Source organism: Microtus pennsylvanicus, chromosome 2, assembly GCF_037038515.1.
Source record: "Microtus pennsylvanicus isolate mMicPen1 chromosome 2, mMicPen1.hap1, whole genome shotgun sequence".
NCBI classification, from domain to species: domain Eukaryota; kingdom Metazoa; phylum Chordata; class Mammalia; order Rodentia; family Cricetidae; genus Microtus; species Microtus pennsylvanicus.
The window spans coordinates 128456170-128478376 of NC_134580.1; the positions used below are offsets into that span (position 1 = coordinate 128456170).

At 48.2% G+C, this 22207-nt stretch overlaps 1 protein-coding gene across 3 annotated transcripts; it reads left to right on the forward strand.

Moving 5' to 3' along the window:
• The first annotated feature begins 532 nt into the window (after positions 1-532).
• Positions 533-21546, forward strand: Ccm2l (CCM2 like scaffold protein). 3 transcript variants are annotated; one of them, XM_075962536.1, is made up of 10 exons: positions 533-592; positions 3698-3865; positions 6972-7055; positions 7123-7327; positions 8120-8574; positions 11214-11349; positions 13318-13381; positions 15884-16013; positions 16471-16609; positions 17432-21546. In XM_075962536.1, exons 1-10 carry the CDS (start codon positions 563-565, stop codon positions 17734-17736), a joined length of 1716 nt encoding a protein of 571 aa, XP_075818651.1. In that variant the 5' UTR covers positions 533-562; the 3' UTR covers positions 17737-21546. The 3 variants fall into 3 exon arrangements, with proteins under 3 accessions (XP_075818651.1, XP_075818652.1, XP_075818653.1); XM_075962537.1 differs by having other exon boundaries at positions 7144-7327; XM_075962538.1 differs by having other exon boundaries at positions 7147-7327.
• The last annotated feature ends 661 nt before the right edge of the window (positions 21547-22207 follow it).

Genomic DNA, 22207 nt, shown 5'->3' on the forward strand with positions numbered 1-22207 from the left:
ATTTAATCCTAGTTAAGCGACCATAAGGTCAAACTGAATGTGGAAATTGAGACACAAGTGGTTAAGTAAGCAGCAGGCAGCCAGTCCCAGAGGCCCCCATATACCACCTCTCTGAAAAGTAACGATCATCATTATTATTAATTTAATCTTAAATTGCTTGGACACAGTTTGAAGCACTTTCCACCCACTCCCTCGTTTATTTTTCAGGGAGAGGGTGGGGTTTTCTCTTGCTGTAAACAGAGAAGCAGGCAGCAGGTTTCAAAGTCATCCAGCAAAGTTGGTGGCAGACAGGGGATGATCCAAAGGTGATCTCCAGCTTGGGGGAATTTCCTCAGTCTGCTCCAACTGCCAAGCCCTTGGATACCACCTTTGTCTCCCATCCTTAGTTATAGGGACCCAAGGCAGTGTTCTCCACCTACCCCAGCCCCCACCGTCAGATGGGAGGGGCAGGAACTCTGGTGCTGGTGGAGTTTCCGACCAGGCAGGAAAAAGAACAAAGGAAGCGAGGGGGGTCTGGCGGGGGTGGCCAGGAGGGTGGCAGGACCAGAGGAACCATTTCACCATGGAATATGAAGCCAAGAAGGGGAAGAAGGTAGGTAGAGTTTGTGAGGGACAGGGTTGAGAAATTTTCCTGAAGCTGGGGTAGAGAGAGGAGCCGGCACGGAGGTGGGAAAGGCACCAGAGGGACCTTCTGTCTCCTTTGGAAGGATCTGACTTTCTGTCCCTGGCAGCCAGACATCTGGACCCTGTTCTAAACTTTACTCTTAGTGGCCTCTGCCATATTGTCCCGAGAGACAGACGGGGTCTTTCTGGGAAACCTGCTTTCTGGACATCCTGGGGGTAGCTTCCTACTGCTTCTCAAAGAGAGTGACAGACAGACACCCAGCAGACACATTCCCTGCTCTCCCAGATAGAAAGGCCCAGCCAAGGTGATTATGGGCTGGCAGATTGCCCAGCCAGGCTGGGGCTTCCCACCTGCTCCCTGGTTGTCTCCCACCTTGGTGCAGGAACTCACTTCTCAGCCCAAATCATCAAGTCCCCTCCCCATCTTCCTCTTTTCCTGAATTTGAGTCTTTAGTTTTGCTATATCTTATAATTCCAACTCCACTCCATCCCCATCTGCCCAGAGCCCTCTTCACCCAAAAAACCTGGCTCAGAATGTTTTATAAGGTACTCCCATGAGGTCAGTATGATGGCACAGGCCTGTAATCCCAGCTATCTGGAGACTGAGGCAGGAGGATTGCAAGTTTAAGGTCGGTCTGGGATAACTTAGTAAGAACCTGTCTCAAAATTGTGAAAGTGGGCTGGGGGTGTCTCTCCATGGTCAAACACTTGCCTAGCATGCATAAGACCCCAGGTTTGATACCCAAAACTGCAAACTGATAATAAGTATTTTAAGTGCAAAAAGGGTAGGGGACACAGTTCAGAGGTATTTGTGTATTTTATCCCAGATAAAAATCCCCAGTATGGACACATATGGCTCATGTGAGTCACTGGGGCCAACATATACACATGTCTTCTCTTGGGTCTATGTATTAATTTACGAGAAAGGGTCTAGCCATGTAACCCAGGATGATCTTGAACTCACTACGTAGCCCAGGCCGGTTTCAAACTCACAGCAATTCTCCTGCTTCAGGCTCCTGAGTGCTAAAACTCACCCAGTAAGGCCTATTCTTTTGATAGATGCTTATTGAACACCTGTTCTGTGCTGTGAACTATGCCTCGTGCTAGGGATGTCAGTGATAAGCAATGTCAAATAAGGCCTCCACTTCTGGGAGCTCACAGTCTAATGAGGGAAACAACGATTACTTTTTTTCAAGGCAACAAACGGAATTAATGAAAATGTTCCGCCAAGCTGCTGTGCTCAGTGCTAGAAGATGCAGCGTTAGGATATATCCAGTCTTAGATTGCTGAGTTGGGCGTATGAGCTGATGGGTACAAGGAAAACAAGTTGGGAAGAGTGTATGGGACTAAGGAACAGCATGCTCCATCCATGGTAGGAATTAAAAAAACTGAGCAGCTGAAAGATGGGGGCAAGGAGTACTGGATAGTAAGATGGGGGTGGAAGGTGGGACTGGACCACTTGGGGCAAAGACAGACAGACACACACATACCACTCATGGGTACAGGGCAGCATCCTAGTTCTAACTAGCTCTGAAGGCTCTCATGGCTTGTCTCTTATAATCCAGCTATGATAGATACATGGCTCGCGGTGCCCTCTGATTCCTCTCCCTCCGCTTCTGAAGTCTCTGGGGTCTTATTCAGCTATGTCCTCTGTTTGGAGAGCTTCTCTCAGATTTCTGGCTCTCATTTCTCAGAGTTTTGAAGCACTACTGCAGACTCCATGACAGTCCCTCGGAGACTTGAGTGGTGGTATGTCAGAATCACTCAGAGACTATGGGGGTCTCATCTCCAGGCTCTGCCACATGGGTCAAAGGGCAACATGGGAGCTGGGGAGATGGCTCGGTTGACAAAGTGCTTGCTGCACAGTCATGGAGACCCTAACCCATATTTTACAAAAAAGGAAGAAAGCCAGAGTAATGGCATACACTTGTAATCCCAGTGTAGGGGACAGAGACAGCAGATCACTGCAGCTCAGTAGCCAACCTGCCTGACCTGCTTGGCAGACAGCTCCCAGTAACACACCTGAGGTCATCCTATGGCCTTCAGAGGTGTGAACGTGACCTGTATACACACACACACACACACACACACACACACATACATACACACTGAATCAGAATTCTCAAGCACAGTCAAATCTGCCATGTACTAGTTAAGGCCACGCGTCATGACCCTGGAAGCAAAACTGGGATCTAGTGTTTCCCAAATCCCAGCACCCGGCACCCAGCACAGGAATGAATGAATATTTGTTGAATGAACATGTAGTCTAGCACAGGCATGAATGAATATCTGTTGAATGAACATGCAGTCTTGAATGCACATTCCTAGGTGGCGGCTTCTCTTGTTTGTACTTGTCTTGTGGAGAAGCTAAGCAGCATGGGACTCATGCTACCAGAATTTGTGATTTGCTTGGCTGGGGAATATGTAGTCCTAGCGCCCAGAACTGTAGGAACTGCCAAGACAGTTCTAGAATGCTACCAGGGAGGGGAGACCCTGGGGCTTCAGATTCAGTACGTCTAGGATGGGACCAGGAAGCAGCACTTCTCAGATTCCCAGGTTTTACTGCTGCTGGTCCAGGGATGCCCATCTAGAACGGCAACTCTGGAGCAAAGTTTACAAATTCTCTGAGCTTTGGGCACTGCTAGGTTGGGCTGTGCCTTGGAATCTGCACCTGTAGCCTTGATCCATCCTGGGCCTTTTTATACTGGTGCCCTTGGATTATACTTCCGCTTACTGATTGCTGATTTCCAACTCACGAACATGCGATAGCTTAACAAACGCCTAGACATGCTCAGGGTAGCGCCGCCGGCCTTGGCGGCTCTTTGAATCCGGCTGGCAGGAACATTATCCTTCCCGGAAGGTTTGGGAACTGGGATGCCTACCTGGACTGTCACCAGCTGGTATTCTAGCTCTCATTATGGGGCTTCGCTGCTCCAGCTGGGAAAGAGGAGCCGCAGGGCTGCTCCTCCTGCAGGTTTAGAGGGATTAACTTAGGTTGTAGAAGCAGAACTGAGCTCATGCGTGCTCAGTAAAGCCAGCCCTGTTGTCACTGGGACTCTCCTGTCTCTCCCAGGGCTTTGTGTCCCCCATCCGAAGGCTGGTGTTCCCAAAGGCTGCGCGCCAGGCTGCCTTCAGGAGCAATGTCAGTCGCAGGCCCCTGCATTCTATGCCTCTTTATCCTCCCGACTACCTCATCGACCCTCACATTCTGCTGTGTGACTACCTGGAGAAAGAGGTCAAGGTGAGCATGAGAAGGTGGGGGGACCTTGGAGGCACACCAACCCCTGACACACCCTGTTTCATATGAAGGAAGCTGTGGCTCTTGGGGAGCAACCCCCTACCTCACGGCCACAAGCTGCATGGTGTCACCTACCCATGGATCCCCCAGCATTCCTGCCCCCACAGGGAGCTGCGTGGGAAACTGTGCTGTGTTCTCCAAAGCTCAGCCTACTCATGAGATTTTTGTCTGAAGTCTCCACTACTCAGTGTCCAAGTTAAAGGCAAGGGAGAAGCTGGGCATGTGGCTCGGTGGTAGGGCATTCGCCTGGCATTTTGGAGACCCCAGGCTGCATGTCCAGTGCAGGAGGCAGGGCTGGAGGTGGAGTAGGAGGAGAAATCACAGTAGAGGACTTCCTTACTACTCAAAAGCTTTCGTTGTATTTTATTTTATTTTTTTCGAGACAGGGTTTCTCTGTGGTTTTGGAGCCTGTCCTGGAACTAGCTCTTGTAGACCAGGCTGGTCTCGAACTCACAGAGATCTGCCTGCCTCTGCCTCCCGAGTGCTGGGATTAAAGGCGTGCGCCACCACCGCCCGGCTTCGTTGTATTTTAGAACAACCACAAAGGAGCACTGGGGAGGGAAACAGGTTCTCACAGCCAAAGATTGGTGTAAGGTAGGGTTCAGGCATTTAACAAACAGGCTACCTGATCAAATTTTAATTGCAGATGAGCAGTGATTATTTGTTTTAACATAAATATGCTCCACACGTTAACTGGAACCAAAGGTACAAAAAAACAATCCTAAAACCAAAATTGTTGTTTAACTGACATCTAGTATTTTATCTGGCAACCCTATAAATAGAGAAAAGCCAGAAAATGAATGTGTTTTAAAACCAGGAACTGAAAATTTGCAAACTAAAAAGAAAAAAATGTGAGTGGTGAGATTATCCCAGAAGACTGCAATTAAAGTAATAAAACGTTAATTCTTATACTGAATAATAACATTTAAATGACAATGTTGCTATAACTAAGAATGGATGGGGAACTCACATATTGACTGAGAGCATCGTTTTTTCTTTTTATTTATTCTTCTCTTGTACAATACATCCTATTCAGAACTTCCCCTTCCTCCAATCCTCCCAGTTCCCCACCACCACCTCTCCTCTCCCCCAAATCCACTGCCCCTCTGTTTCCCTTCAGAAAAGAATAGGCCTCCCAGGGATACCAAACAAAGTATAGCAAGATGCAGTTAGACTAGATAGGAAGACAAACCCTCATATCAAGGCTGGACGAGGCAACACAGAATGAGTAAATAGTCCCCAAAAGCAAAAGAGCCAGAGATGCCCTCACCTACTCCCACTGTTAGGAGTCCCACAAAAATCCCAGTCTAACCGACCACAGCATGCATGCAGAAGGCCTGGGGTTGACCCTTGGAGGCTCCATGATTGTTGCTTCAGTCTCTGTGGGCCCTATGAGCCTTAGGTAGCTGATTCTGTGGGTCGTGTTCTCATAGTGGTCTTGACCCCTCTGGCTCCTACAATCCTTTTTTTTTTTTTTGTCAGTCCTGGTTTGTTCTACCCCAGGTCCCTGAACTATCCAGTTTCAGGTTCCTGATCATCCAGGCAGTATTGGGCATGGGCTCCCTTTTGTGGTGTGGGCCTCAAGTTAGAGCAGTCATTGGTTGGCAACTCCCACAATAAAGCTTTTTATTACTTTTATTGTTTGTTTGATTGAGACAGGGTCTTTCTGTGAAGTCGTGGCTGTTCTGGAACTTACTCTGAAGACCAAGCTGGCCTCGAACTCACAGAGATCCACCTGTCTCTGCCTCCTGAGTGCTACAATACCACCACCTGGCAAGAGAACATCATTTTTTTTTTAAAAAAAAGAAATGATATATTAATTCAATGCTCCTTTCCATTTAATCTGCAATGAGGTCGCTAGAAGGATTAATAATGCATGGTGTACGGAGAGCCACTGGGCAAGACAATTCCCAGGGTTCCTTCAAGATTTAATAGTACAGCCTGGGGCAGATGTGGAGAGGGGAATAGTTCAATGGGTAAAGTGCTTGCTGGCAAATTTGAGGACCAAAATACCAATCCCCAAACTCTTGTAAAGTCAGATGCACACAAAACATTCACCTATGACCCTTAAAAAAAACACACAGTCGAGATGGTAGGGGGAGGCGGAGAATCCCTGGAAGCTGAGGAGCCAGCTCTTCTGGCATGTGAAGTATAAAACACACACACACACACACTCACACACCGCCTCCCACAATGTGGAAAACAAGAGCTTATCCCTTGACGTCCACACAGGTGCTGTGGCATATGCCTGCACTCACTCACAGGAATATGCACACACATAAACACGAAAGACGGCAGTCTGGCCTAGCAGGTAAAGAAGCTCTAAACCTGATCGCCAGCATGGCAGTGGGGCGGGGCAGGGAACACTACATTAGTGACTTTTGCTTCCTGCAGAACCTCGTAGAGTGAGATGGCCATGTGTTAGTGAACATGAGCTAGCTGTTAGAAGTGGGCTCTGGCGCACGTAATCAATCAAGCCTTCTCCCTACCCCACAGAATCTGATGTCACCCAGGGAGATCTTGAACTTGCTGCATACCCAAAGATGACCTTGGACACTAAAACTTCCTGCTTCTGCCTCCCAAGTGCTGGATTACAAGCGTGTTTCACTACAATCTGGCCAACCTAACCCTTTCTAGCTATAATACTGGACCAGACTTTTAGTTAACTATACTGTGTTGAGTCTTTTAATCTTTAAAATAAAGGTGAATGAATGGGACTGGATGTATTAGCCCAGGTTTTTTTAGAGGAACAGGAACAGGGAGGGAGGGAAGGAGAGAGAGAGAGAGGGAGAGAGAGAGAGGGAGGGAGAGAGAGCTGCCACCAGTGTGACCCAGATTTAAGATGGTCTCTGACTTCAAATGATACAATCAAGAAAACCCTTCACAGGAGTGCGCTGCTGCTTGGGTTTGCGTTGATTCCATATGTAGTCAAGATGACAACCAAAATTAGGCATCACACTGGTTATTAATGAGATTTCAGCCTGTCCTGCATTAACAGGGAGGCTAGAATCTCCCAAGGCTTCACGGTGACCTCCCATTTCCCATCCAGTTCCTGGGCCACCTCACCTGGGTGACTTCCTCACTGAACCCCTCCAGCAGAGATGAGCTCCTGCAGCTGCTAGACACCGCCAGGGTGAGGCTCTGCGGAAGAGGGAGGAGGGCAGGGTCCCCTTCCCTTACCCTAGTACCTGGAGGCTCAGGTGATCCCACCCACCCCGCAGCAGCTGAAGGAGTTGCCTCTGAAGACCACGCCGGAGCAGGACAGCATCTTGAGCCTGTCGGCCCGCTGCCTGCTGCTCACCTGGCGGGACAACGAGGAGCTCATCCTGCGCATCCCCACGCACGAGATCGCCGCTGCCTCCTACTTGCAGGACGACGCGCTGCACCTGCTAGTGCTTAAGACTGGTGAGGTGCGGGGGAGGGGAGTGGGAGGCCAACCTGCAGTGCTGGGACCATTGAGTGAAGGGCACCAAGGATGGATCCGAGGCTGGGAGAGGAATGGCAGAAAACCTGAGCACACTATTCTGAGACTAAGGGACGGCAAAAGAAACCATAAGCAAGATCAGAGAGCCGGGGATTGAAGATGATGGTTGGGCAGCCTGACCAGATTAAGGAGGTTGGGTAGGGCGAAGTTGAAGTCCTGAGTTCAACACAGGGCTACCTTAGTAGAGTTCAATTTAAAGGGGGGGTCATAAAAGACATAACCCCTTGGTTCTGACAGTAGGGGGCACCCTCGGGCTAGGGGAGGATTCTGAACTTGTAGGCTATTTCAGTCAGCAGTTTGGGGGAGGGACTGAAGATAGCAGGGAAAGTCGCTTTGGAAGGCGGGAATGCTTAGACCAGGGTCACCATTCAAATGAAGGGTACGGAGAAGGGACAGCTTGGTCCACCACCTTTAACTCAGGAAGTAGTTCTAAGAGGAAGAGCACTAGGGTGTGTAGGGGGGTGGGGGCGGGAGGGTAGAGGGTGTTGGAGACGACTATGCTACCGCCACCCTGGAGGTCTGGGACCGAGCCAAGGCTGGAGGCGGAGTCTATAGGCCCAGGGCGGGTCCAGAAAGTCACGAAGTCAGCTCCCGGGCACTGGTGCCGGGCGGAGCCTTAGTGCAGGGACCCCAAAACTGTGCGGCGGCCCTCCAGGTGGCCTCCGAAGGCCGCAGTCTCCTGTTGCTGACCTCCCATCTCCGGCCTCCCCTAGGTCTGGGCGTGGACCCGGTGCCTGCTGGCGTGGACGCCAGCCCCGGAGGTTCGGGGCGCGATCCGGGCCCCCCGGGCGCCGCGCCCGAAAAGCGGCGGGTGGGCACGGCGGAGCGGCGCCACACCATCTGCAGCCTGGACTGGCGCATGGCGTGGGGAGGGGGCGCCGGCGCCGAGGCCCGGGCGGCGGGCGGTGGCGGCAGCCTGGAGCGGCAGCGCGCCGGAGCTCGGGCATCAGGCAGCTGGGAGCGGCGACAGACGTTCAGCGGCAGCTGGGAGCGGCGGCACGCGGGCGGCGGCGCGGGCAAGCCGGGCGGCAGCTGGGAGCGGCGGCAGGCGGGTGGCGGCGTAGGCGGCAGCTGGGAGCGACGCCACCCAGGCCCTAACCCGCTGGATCCCCAAAACCCGAGCCCCGACGCCTACTGCAACCTGGTCATTCTTGCTGTGGCCAACAGGGTGAGCGAGGCAGTGTTGGTACTACTATACACTATCAGTCAAAATCGCACTAATCACAACACCCACAAGTGAAGCACCCACTCAAGACAGGCATGGGGCACCACTAACACTTTATCCCCACAGCAGCCCCTAGGGCAAATACACCTGTTCCCATTCCTTAGGGAAGGATGCAGGCTCAAAGTTTAGGCCCTGCGGAAAGCAGATGACTTCAAGATTAGAACGCAGAAAGTTCAAAGCCTTACTCTTAGTAACTAAGGTAGCTACCCAAGGCAGAAGCCCTGCCATCATTCTTGTCTGCCCTGCCTGTCACCTCTCTGTCCCCATTCACCCTTGCTTTCACACATTTGAATATAGGTGTGTGTGTGTGTGTGTGGTTTTTGTTTTTCAAGACAGGGCTCCTCTGTGTAGCCCTGGCTGTCCTGGAGCTCTCTCTGTATCTCTGTATACCAAGCTGGCCTCAAACTCATAGAAACTGGCTTGCCTCTGCCTCCTGAGGCCTTCACCACCACTGCTTGGCTGACTTCATAGTGTTTATTGAGTACAGCTGTGTGGTCCACACTGGGCTAGACGTTGTGTGTGTGGAGGTGAGCAAGCCATTGGGTGTTCTCCCTTAAGGAGTACCCAGTCTAGCAGGCGCTTTCAAGCCCTGAGCCTTGCAAACATTTCCTCTGTCCCAGGGCCCTGGGCCCTCTCTGGACAATGAGTGTGCCTGTCTACAGGGAGAGGTGGCCAGTCCCTGGAGCAGCACAGTGGCTCAGGTCCCCACGCTGAGATACCTTCTCACTTGGCATCTGGCTTCTCCTTCTCTAGTTTCCCCCACTCCTACCGCAAGCTCCTTCTTAGAAGCTGGTACCTCCTTTTCTCTCCAGCCTCTTAAAGTGGGGGTTGTCCAGATGCTATCCTCAATCTGCTCCCCTTATCCACACTTGTTTCTAGGTGATTTTAGACCCTGCTGCCTCCTAAAACCCAAAGAACACCCTGAAGTTCATCTCGAACCAAATCTCCACTCAGCCTGTCTTTTCCAGGGTCTGCTTGTCATTGCAGCATGAATTTGACCCACACTGAGTTCCCAGTCTCCTCCCAAACCTGAAAGCACCTTCATCTCCATGTTTCATTAAATGGTAGCTCCATCCTTGGTGGCTCGGGCTGAAACCTTGCAGGGGGCCTTGGTCTTTCTTTCTCTTTCTTTCTTTCTTTCTTTCTTTCTTTCTTTCTTTCTTTCTTTCTTCCTTTCTGTCTCTGCCTCTGCCTCTATCTCTGTCTTACACACACACACACACACACACACTCAATTTACTCTGTCAATAAATCCTACTGGCCTTGTTTTTAAATATAGGCAAATCCTATGCGCCGCACTGCCCATACCCAGCTTCTCTTGCGGGGCTAATGATGTCTTGCTCCACCCCTTTGGCTCAGACCTTTCTTATTCTGTACTCTACTGCCGCCTCCCACACAGCTTCATCCTGGAGACTTGATTAAGGTGATGAGGACGTGAAAAAGGACAGACAGACACATATACAGTAAAGCTAGGATCTGATGGGTCTTGCTGGCGCTCTGATAGGAGGTGAGTGGTCTGTGTGATAGGGAAGGGAGGAAGAGACCCTGTTTCAACAGGAAAACTTAGTTTGTGCTGTTTAAAATGAAATAAGGAGAAGAAACGGTCAGTAGAACCAAGGGCCTTCGAATTGGGTCCCAGACAGGCAACAATGTGCCTTAGCTATCCCCTCTACTGTGTGGGCTTTAAGGCTTCGGTCCTGACTGGGTGGTGGAATGAATATGTAAGTAAATGAGTTGCTTCCTGTCTGAGACACAGCAGTCCCAAGCACACCAATCAGAGCTAAAACTCCTGGTGCCAGCATTAACTATAAAATGGGGGTTCCTATCTAACCTGTTTACTCTAGGGTCATGGTAAGTTTCGGCCTTGGTATTAATATCTGTACCATGACCATAGATACCCATCCTGAATTACATTTTAGTTTTTGTCTTAGGCTTTTTAGAGGCAGTATATTTATAAGCATGATCTTTTTCGATCATGAGACTATTATAGCATTGCTTCCATTATTGCATTGGGTGCCCATAGCTGTATATCGTATTCGGTAACAGTAACAGCACTGAGCCTAAGATTTTTTTTTTCTTTTTTGGTTTTTCGTGACAGGGTTTCTCTGTGGCTTTGGAGCCTGTCCTGGAACTAGCTCTGTAGACCAGGCTGGTCTCGAACTCACAGAGATCCACCTGCCTCTGCCTCCCGAGTGCTGGGATTAAAGGCGTGCGCCATCATCGCCCGGCTCTGAGCCTAAGATTTTGATTCTTTGAAATCTCCCATCTCCACCTGGGACTTCCGCTGCTGCCCCTGTACAGTAAATTAAACAAACCCTATGTTAGATAAATTTCATGATAGGCCATGAATCCCCTGGAAATCTGAATGTACCTTAATGGTAGAGGAGTCAGAGTTGCCTCTGAGTGACATAGAAGGGTCATAAGAACAAGAGAGGAGCCATATAATTTTGAGGGGAAATGTCTTGAGTTTACTTAAGGGAGTCTGAGGTGGGGTGTCTCAGCACTGGCTCACACTGCCTGTGGGGAAGCAGGGCTGCCCTGACAGTGGGTAAGAGCTGAGCTCTCTTCTTCCCCTGGACCAGGATGCTGCTGAGGAGTCCTGTGCACTCATCTGTCAAGTCTTCCAGATCATCTATGGGGACCAGAGCATCGAGTGTGTAGACCGGGCCGGCTACCACTACAGACCCACGCCTAAGCGGCCATGGCTCTCCAGCTGCAGTGAGTATCCAAACTCACACAAAGTACCGGGAAGGCTGGATATCCTGAGTCAGGGATGATAAAGGCTGTTAGGGGTTCTGAGATGTTCCCCTGTTCTAGGGGTCCACTTAAGAACGTCCATCTTCATGATGACCTCTTAAGAGATGATCAGGTTGTTGTCAAGTTTGGGATGAGTTTGAACTTGGGCACCTGAAACTTCTCACTTGTTTTGGGTGTGCCTGCTTTGCAAGAAGTTCAGTTCATGCATTGTGGGCTAACTGAGCCATCTCACTGCAGCTTGTGTGTTGTCTGCTGAGTAACTGAGCCGTCTCACTCCATGAGGCTTCTAGATTGTCATGTCTGAATTAGTCCATGTATGCAATCAAGGACTGGAACAAAAGTGAGACTAACAGGGGCATTCATTGGGTGCCAATGATGTGCCAAGCACAACAGCAAGGTGCCAAGTCTTCTTGAATCTTCATAGCAACCTACTTGCCTCATTCACCTAGCACAGGACTGAACACACCACAGAGATAGACAGGTAGTCTTTGGATAAATGAAAACCACTCAGATCCTGGGCTGGTGAGATGGCTCAGTGGGGAAAGGTGCCTGCTGTCAAGCTTGACAACCTGAGTTCAATCCTCAGGACTACAGGCTGGAAGGAGAAATTGAGTCCCAAATGTTGTCCTCTGATCTCTACATGGGCACCATGGCATATACAAACTCAAGTCCAATAATATATATACAAAAATATATAATTTTGTGTAATTAAAAAATAAAAAACTTCTCAGAGCTAGACATAATGGCATATGCCAATAGTCCCCAGCTCTTGGTAAAATAAGGAGCAGAGTTTAAGGTCAACTTGAGCTACAATGAAGAAACCTTATCTCAAAAAAGAGAAGGCTCTAGGTATGGTGGTGGTACACATCTCTAATCTCAGCACTTGGGAGGCAGAGGCAGGCAGACATCGATGCATTCAAGGCCAGCCTGGTCTACATAGCAAGTTCCAGGGTAGCTAGGACAACATAGTGAGACCCTGTCTTGAAAGGAAAAGGGGCGAGGAGCCTTTCTGAGGCCCTGTGGATCCAGTTTTACAATTAAAAAAACATTGACTGACAGAGTAGTCAATAGATTTTCACAGGTCACACAGTTGGTCAGAGTCAGAATCTAAACCCAATCTGTCTAGCTCCAAAGCTTCTATCTGCAACAGCCTCTCTGTGGGCTATCCTCAAGGCCACTGAGTGATTCTCCTCTCCGCAGCCTGCTCTAGGGTGGTCTCTGTTTGCACAGCTCCAGCGGCTGGGGCACTGGCCTTCTGAAGACCCTCCTACCTGCAGCTGTGCCTGCTGGGAAACTGGGCTAACTCATCAGATCCCATGTGGAGGAATGAGAGCGTGTATCTGGTAGTCGACAGGTGCTTTCATTCAACAGACATTTACCAAGCACGACTATCTCGGGCCCAGTTGTAATCTGCAAGAAGTAGTGATGGTGGGCAAACTGAGACATGGCCCTGCCTTCCTGTACCTTGCATGGGATAGTCACAGAGATAAATGTCTAACCACAGACAGTGTTGTGAGAACCTGTAATGAGGAACTGGCCTCTGAGAAGTCAGGGTGACCAAGTGACCCCGAGTGAGCTGAGATGCAAAGCCACGCGTGGGCAGATGAGGAGCAGACTGAGGAGGAGGCACAGTCTCCACAAATAATGCTCCTTTTCTTTCAGGCTCCCAAGCCTGTCCCCCTTGCAGAATCGCCCTGACTCACCTAAACACACACTTGCCAACACTTCCCCATTGGCTCTCATCTGCCTCCCTGTATCCCAGCAAACAGGCAGATGCTAAGAGGATCAGTGAGGTCAGTTGCCCACGGCTGACTCTATGTTGGGACTGGACCAGAGCTAGATCCCAGGGTGCCACTAAGGTTGGGGCTTCGGGGAACCTAAGCTATTGGTCCCTGCACGTCACTCTGACACTTCTGTCTGTGGTTCCAGGTGAGAGCTGTCGCACAGATGGAACGTTTGCCTACGACGCCGACTTGAGCTGCTGCAGCTCCTTGTAGGTATCGCCTTTGTCGGGGATGCCCCTACCCAAACAGGGCCACTCCTCTAGTGTGCAGGGGGGAAAGGGACCGAACCCTGATTTGTGTGAGGGGTAGGAGGTTAGCAGAGCTCCAGATAGACCCTGAGAGACCTAGAGATGCCGGAACTCAGATCTGGGTTCCACAGAGGTCTTCAGGTTTAGTGACCTGCAGAGTCCAAAGTTACAGCTAATGCTGGAAACAACATTGGTTTACTTTAGTGTTGGCTCTGTATAATAGAAAATCCTGAGGAGGGTAGGCTTGCAATGACATAAACTGTAACAAGAGTTCAGAGCTTCCTGGTCCTCTGGGCCCCAGCCTGTCTTCCGGTTACAGCTTCCTCTTCACCATCCTCAGAGTGACCTCATAGTCTAAGGTGTAGCTGCAGCCATGCAACAGCGCACCAAGAGCCTCTATAAGGAGGATGGAGGCCAGGAAGTACTTCAGCGTCACCATGCATCCTTAGCATAGCAAAAATCCTGGGCTCCATCCTAGCAACCCACAAACACACACACACACACACACACACACACACACACACGTCCCATCTAGCTTACACTTTAGTAATTGGAACTTGGCTGCTTGGTCAGAACTAGCTGTAAGCAAGGGTGGAAAATGGAGGCTAAAACAGCATTCTGGGTACCGGGGTTGTAGCTCGTAGCTCGGTTGGTAGAGTACTCCTTCCCTAGCTATGCACAAAGCCCTGGTTCAACCCCTAACACTATACAAAATGATGCACACCTGTAGCCTCTGCGCTGGGAAGGTGGAAACAAGAGAACCAGAAGTTCAAGGTCACCCTGGCTACATAGTGAGTTCCAGACCAACCTGGGATACATGAAACCTGACTCAAAAAAATTTTTTTAAGAATTCTGAAAAAAATAGAATTCTGTTAAGAATATTGCCCATCCCAGTTTGCTCAGGATTAAGGAGTTTCCAAAGATATGGGATTTTAAGTTTAAATCTAATAAAGTCCCGATCAGACCTATAGTAATAAGTCCTCTGGGGTTGGCAAGTAATATGCCATGTCCCCACTGTTGTTATTATTGGCACTACATTTGCCTTCCTATGCCTGTGTGTGCATAGGCTAGTCCATAACAAACATGAATTGGCCGAGGAGAGCAAAATCACACAATGACATGCTTGCTGAGCTGGCTGTATGCTGAAAAGCATGTCATTGGCTTTGGTTGGCAGCTATGTGGCTGGTTATCTATCACAAAGGACATATGACCTGAAGTGCTTTGCAAATATTAGTTCCTGCCACTTTCACAGTGACACCAATTTTCATCATCCCATTTTACAGATGGAAAAGCTGAGGTTTAGGGAAACAGAGTTTAGCGTTGCAAGGGTCAAACAGACCGCAGACTGCATAGACCTGGGCTGTGTGCACAAGTAGGCTGGGGTGTGACCTCAGTAGACACACCCTTGCAGGTCTCTGGTCCCAGCATTTAGGAGGTGGAAGCCAGAGGATGAGAAGTTTGAAACCCACTTCAGTTACATAATGAATCTGAGGCTAACCTGGGCAGCATGAGATCATAAACAAACAAACAACAAAAAAAGCAAAAAGAGTACACACTCTTGGCCAGGAAGCTATGTTGTCCTGTAGATAATAATAGAAAGTGATTCTGAAACAAGTTAAAAACAAAGCGAGGCAGGAGCCCAGCGTGAACATCCTATTTTAAAAGCAGTTGATAAAGAGAAACTTCCTACAAAGGGTTGGAGGTGCACCTGAGTTGAGAGACTGTTTGCCTAGCACATCAGAAGCCCTGGTCCAACCCCCATCACAGCATAAACCTGGCTTGGTAGCTCATGCCTGCAACCCCAGTACTTAGGAGGTGGAAGCAGGAGGATCAAAGGTCCAAGGCTAATCTCAGCTGCACAGAGAGTTTACGGCCAGTCGAGGTCATGTGCGACCCTGTCAAAAACAAAACAAAACCCTTCACGATGAGCCAAGCAGCCTGGTTTACAGAAAGGACTCCAGAAGGAGAAAGCAAGGGCCATACAATTTAGGACAGGAGGCAACCTGCATTGAAGAGCAGCTTCCTGGGTTATGGGAGAGTCAGAACCAGGCCTTACTGAGGAACCAGGAGGGCTTCCCAGAACTGGTGATAGTTGAGCTGGGAATAAAAAGGACAGGGCATTCACGCAGAGAATTAGCCACACAGGAACAGCAAGGATTCAGAACACACTCTTAGGGGATCTGTGACTGTAACATGAGCTGTGAGAAAGTGGGGAGGAGAGAGGATTCTAGGCACAGGGAACAGCATGAGCAAAGGCCCCAGATGGGTTAAGGAAGGCAGTATGACCAGAGTTCTGAGAGCAGGGGAGAGCTTCAACGATTCTGGGCCTCATGAAGGGTCTTGGAGGGCAAGATGAGATCTAGGAAGGGGCCTTGAGCCCTGGTATATAGGCCCAACCAACTTTAACCTGCCCTAGGGAATGGAACAGAGGTTGGTGAGGGTCTATTCCTCCTGTCTCTGCAGCAATGGCTCCCAGGACACATTTGAAGCATGTTACAGTGGCGCATCCACACCGTCTTTCCACGGCTCCCACTGCAGCAGTACCGACCACAGCAGCTGGGCCTTCGAGCAGCTGCAGGATTACATGGTCACGGTGAGTGGGGCGGCAGTGCTCCGCATATGCATGGTGCATTGCAGGAATCGTCCATGAGCTTGCAGAGGCCAGGGAGGGAGGTATGGTTAGGAGAGGCAGGCTTAGAAAAAGCCTTGACTGGCATTAACCAGCACAGAATGCTCCAAGCACATTTTTTTGTGCATTTTTGTCTTTGATCTTTTTGACAACCCCAAGTGGCTGGGGGGGGGGGGACTCCCTCCTTACCCTAAGTGTAGAGGAAGAAAGCAAGAGTCAGACCACAGAGATGGTCACTAAAGGATTGGGGCTCGGGAAGCTGGATACACATCCCATTTCTAGATGCAAAGGACCAGATGTTCTGCCAGTGGGGGCAGACTGGACCAGGCAGGCTGTCAGAGAGAACTCCAGCATTTTCAGCAGGAGTTGAGTATTGTTGTGCTCTGGGACTGGTCTCCAAGGGTGCCCCTTACTCCCACAGCTGCGGAGTAAGCTGGGTCCCCCTGAGATCCAGCAGTTTGCAATTCTGCTCCGAGACTATCGCCTGGGGCTGCCTATCCAGGACTTCTGTGCAGGGCTGCAGAAACTCTACGGGGACCGACGGAAGTTCCTTCTCATTGGTAAGTCCCATCATCCCTTGGCTCCAGGCATCCCTAGCCCAGTACCACCTGGGAGGGCTTTGTTCTTCCAGCTCCTAAGGCCAAGACCTTGAGACCCTGGGACCGAGAAGGAGAGTAAGAGTATTGACAAGGAAAAGGAATTTCGGAGAAACAGCTGACATGAACAAGGCTAGCCTAGGGTAGCAAAGCTGGGTCAGGTTGTGACCACATGTGCACGTGTGTGCGTGCACACACAAACACACACAGCCTGTGTGGGCTCAGCCTCAGAGAGGCAAAGGAAGTTGTCTAAAGTCACACAGCTAGTGGAGGGTGTTCATAAGCACCACAGGAATAACTTTGGCAGCAGACAAAATGTGTTTGGCAGTTATCATGAGCCAAGCATAGACTGTCCCCACTTCTTACTTTGTGCCCATTTTCATGAGAAGAAACTGAGGCTTAGAGTAGCAAAGTAAAGGAAGAAAATCAAAGAGCTAGAAAGGGCCAGGAGCAAAACCAATGTCTATGGGCCTCAACGTGGGAAGTAACTGTTGTTACATTTGCACCAAAACAGGTAAAAATATCTGTTTTTATAGGTGAGGAAAGTGAGGCTTGAGTTAGTAATTTACAAAGGCTGTGTAGCGACGATGTGGGAATGTAACTCTAGGATTATACTAAGCTAGCCAATATGTTGGGAGTCTTGGGTCATTTGCTGTTTCATGAGGTTAAAAAAATAATCTTAGGTAAAGCCACACTGGCAGAGACAGGATTGGAACTCAGTCTTCCAGAGAGGGACACTCCACAGGCTAGCTGAATGAGGGAATCACCTTGCCATGTATCCTGTAGGGATGCGGCCCTTTATTCCGGACCAGGACATTGGCTACTTCGAGAGCTTCCTAGAGAGTGTGGGCATCCGCGAGGGTGGCATCCTCACCGACAGCTTCGGCCGCATCAAGCGCAGCATGAGCTCCACATCAGCCTCTGCCGTGCGCAGCTACGACGGGGCAGCCCAGCGGCCTGAGGCACAGACCTTCCACCAGCTGCTGGCGGACATTACACACGATATTGAGGCTCTGGCCCCCGACGACGACGATGTCTACGAGGATGTCTCCCCAAGTGGGGGCGACCAGGGTGAAGACAACTACCTGTAGCCCTGCTGCCCGCCTCAGCTCTTGCACACTTGCTTGTGGGACACCCTCCTGCGAGTGCCTAGATATCCTGGATTCTCATCTGTGCCTTCTAGGCTTCTGTTCCCGCAGATGGATTTCCAGGGTTTAAATTTCTGCAATACTGAGAAAGTCCTGCAGGTGGCTTTGCTCTAGGGAGAGCCAGACCCTAGAGTTCTCTGCAGGATGAAGAATCCCTCCACCTACTGGCCGACAGAAAAGATTTCCAATTCAAGCCCCCGCTCTCTGCATGCCCCGGTCAAACTCAAACCAGGACCATTTCCAGAGCCCAGAGACATCTCTTCGATTTTACAAGCCGAGAAACTGAGAAACTTTTTGTTGTTGTAGTCTGGGGTTTTTTTTTTTTTTACTTTTCTTTTTAAGGAATGGATATGAGGGAATGCCCCTGTTCTCGGATATCGCTATCCATTTCCATATCTATACAATAATTTCCATTTCACTCTCCTCACAGGTGGTCATGGGGATGAATGGAGGTCAAGACCTCAACGTTTAGGTCAAGACCTTAGCCTAGCATGCAGAAGCCCAATAAATGTTGTTTCCTTCCACTTGGAATGTTTTCTGACTCAGTTTCTCTATCCTTCCTGGGAGCAGTGGGTGGAATGAGGTATCACAAAGACTGAAGGAGTTTCTAGCTTGAAGACAAAACAGGACTGGCCTTCGCAGTGGTCTCATAGCCTGGCCCTGTGCCCAAGTCCCAAACACACACTCAGGACTCTGCAGACGCTTGCCCTGGAGCTGGGCAAGACAAAGAACTGTGCAAGCAGGCTCTGCTGTGAGCTATGGAGGTTAAGACAAGGCCAGCCCTTGGCACATCCTGAGTGAGGACAGGGAGCCTTGAGAGGGGGCCAGATACTTCAAGAAGAGATGAAAATGTGTCTGCAAAACCTCGCAAACCCTTCTGAATTAAATCAGCTAGTGTTTTTCGAGGATGTGTTGACCTCACAATGGAAGCCAGGAGATGTGCTACATTGGGGAAGGGGTTTTGCTCTTGCTTCAACAGGAGAAGAAAAGTTATGGATACCATCAAAATTAATAAAGATTTGGCTTGAAAAAGAAAAATCTCTTGAGAAAGAGAAATGATGGCTCATCCACAATGGTGACAACCAATCAGGTGGTAAGGAAACCTCATAAGGGTTTAAGCAAGGTTCTGTTCTTGTCTTTGCAAGAAAATACTCATCTTCAGAAAGTCAAGAGACCCTGGACATCTAGAGGCCTAAAGAGGAAAAGATAGTTATCCAGATAGGATCACCAAGCAAAGAGAATTATGACTTATTAGGACCGGTCATCTGATGTCCTCAAGCTCTAAACAGAAACTAGAATGATAGTCATGACTCACTTAAAAATCAAAGCCAGCTTTGGAGTTGGACAATGGTTCTGTCCTTCTCTAAGCTCAAGCATGTTGTTAAAATAAAAATTCAGAGTTTCTGTCTCATGTCAGGAGTCATGGGACAGAAAGAAGAAAGAATTTAGAAAAAAAATTTTACTTTTCTTTATGCCTATTTTTGTCTCTATTGTACCTTTCATTGAATATATGTCTATATAAATAATTTTTAAGTTTTCCACAATGAACAATGAATTTTTCTGCACAAATCTTTGAAGTTTCCAGGAAGAAGATGGGTCCCCACAACAACAACTTCACCTGGTTGATATGACATCATGATGCTGATAGCACTACTATAAGACCTGTTTAGATACCAGCTGCTCAAGATGGTTCCAACTTGGTTAGCTGATATGGTGCACTTTTTTACAACGTTCTGGCCAAAACTCCAAATTGGAACCTCAGAAAAACCCTACCGAATACTCAGAGACTATTTGCATTTATACCAGACAATAATCTTGAAACTTAACCATCATTTTACTTTCATAGTATTGCATAGAAAGAATATCGCCCCCATGACAGCTGAAAGTAATTGTAGAAGACAGTGCCCCCTCTCCCAACAAAGTTTGTCTTCAGGGTTAGGGACATCAATTAGGGGTTGATTATAATTGGTATAAGGTTGGGAATTGGGGGGAAATTATGTAGGCTCAGGGATCTCTTTGAAAAAAAGGGAAATTGGTTGGGATAATAGATTAGTGTGACCTTACTCACACTAATAATAATAGTGAGTAATAGAGTGAATACTTGTGAGCTATTATTTATAGGCAATTTACATTGGCATAGATTCTTGTATATTGATACAAACTTAAATTATATTGAATATGTTCCTATTTTCATCTACAATATTTGTATACCTAGGCAAAGTTATTTTGTCATATTGTATGCATGCATGTTTCTACCTCTGCTTAAGACATTTTGTATATTGATACAATTTTAGGATATATTTATCATATTGCAATATACATTTCTACCTCTGATCAAGATACTTATACATTGTTTACATTTTGAGGTCATTGTCCTCATTTGTTGCACAGTTGTGTAAAGATTGTTTAATATTCTAATATGAAGTCTTAGTCTTTAACTTATATAGGTATTAAGAATTATAGGTCAATAGTCATCCATGTTTGTCATACTTATAGTTAGAAATCAGGTTCTTTAGATACATAGACATTGTATTCTGCATAGATAGGTATTCTTCAACTGCTTCAAAGAGTTGTAGAATATGGCATTTAAATAACAGGGTTCTGTTGATGTGAGACATGATTGCTCCTGGCAGCACCCATCTATTCCTGAGAGAATGTTGAGCACCGAAGACATTCCACTTGGAACTTGTTTTCTTCTTGGCAAAATTGGCCCTGGCCTTTGGGCAACAAACTGCCCATACAATGACCACTGACAAAATGCACAATGTCTGGACAGGACAAACAAGATACAAGAAAAAAGACTGTCCAACCTTGCCAAGACAGGGTAAGACGGTTTTGAAATTTTTCCTGCCTCTGAAAATGGTCTGTCAGTTACTCTATGCCTTAGCCAAAGTTGGTTGCTCAAACATTGCAAATGAGACTTTGGGTGATTGCCCAGGTAGCCAGTTGTCTCTGTCATTTGTTGCACATTTTGAAAGTTGCTTGATTGCACTTCCTGCTTACTCAAGTAATATTATTTCCCTTCTCGGGTCTTCAATGGGGTTGAAGACTAGCTAGTTGTAGTAACTTTCCTCTCATGACTTGGCCAAGTTATTTATAATGCAAGACTTAAACTCCTTAGGATAGGATGATTATTGAAACATTTATCACATGTTTCTTGCTTGATATTGTTTATGCTGGTTGTAATTCTAATTTTTATACCTAATATTTGGGGGTTTTTTCATATATAATTTTGTGTTAGGCTTAGAACCCTCTTATTTAAACAAAAGGGGGAGGTGCTGTAGGAATTCCTATAGCCAGTAGTCTTTAAGTTACCTGCCCACTTGGGCATGAGCTCTTATACTATAAATGCCTATGTAAAGCATGGTTGCTCTCTCTTCTGGCTGTGGGATTCGCTTGCTGTTCCCCATTCGAGCAGAGACTGTGATCTGTGAGTCTACCCCTAAATAAGTAACCCTTTTTTATTCTCAATTCTGAGCTAGTGTGGGATTTCTTTTTAGCGTCCGTCTTCATACTGAGATATAGCTCAATTGTAGAATGTTTGCCTAATGTGTATGCGACCCTAAATTTAATTCCCAATAAGACACATACATCAGACAAGTATATATTTACCATGCATTCTTCATTTTTGTGTTAATCCTGAGATTGTTGTTCTTGTTCTTGTTGTTGTTGAGATAGTGCCACATGTAACCCAGGCTGGCTTCAAACTTCTGATCCTCCTAAATTCTAAGATTAAAGATGTGTGCAGCTCCATGCCTGGCTTGTGCAATGTTGAGCATCACAAATGCCAGGTGAGCATTCTCCCAGCTAAGCTATATCCTGACCCTGAGACTTAGGGCCTCCTTCTGTATATACTGGACATTGAGCTTCCTGCTCCGAACTGCTCCTTTACTGCTTGCCCACTTCCACTGGGTTTCCTGTGCTTTTTACATTCATTTGCAAGACTATCATTCAAATTTTAGATGTCACTTTAGTGTTGGGTGTAGTAATAGGAGCAGCGGGGCTGCGTCCCCAGCACCTGGCTGCCCACATGGCTAGCTTAAGCTTATGCCCCGAAATAATTACACAGACACTGTATTCTTTTAAACACTGCTTGGCCCTTTAGCTCTAGCCCTTACTGGCTAATTCTGATATCCTGATCAACCCATCTCTAATAATCTGTGAGCACCGGTCTTACCGGGAAGATTCTAGCCTACGTCCATCCTGGGTCGGAGCTTCATCGCGTGTGTCTGCCCGGGAGAGGGTAGCATGGCGTCTCTCTCTGAGGCATCTTACCTCACTTCCTCTTCCTCCCAGCATTCTGTTCTGCTTACTCCACCCACCTATGTTCTAAGCTATGAGCCCAAGCAGTTTGTTTATTACTTAACCAATGAAATCAACAGATTGATATGACACTCCCACATCAGTTGGGTAT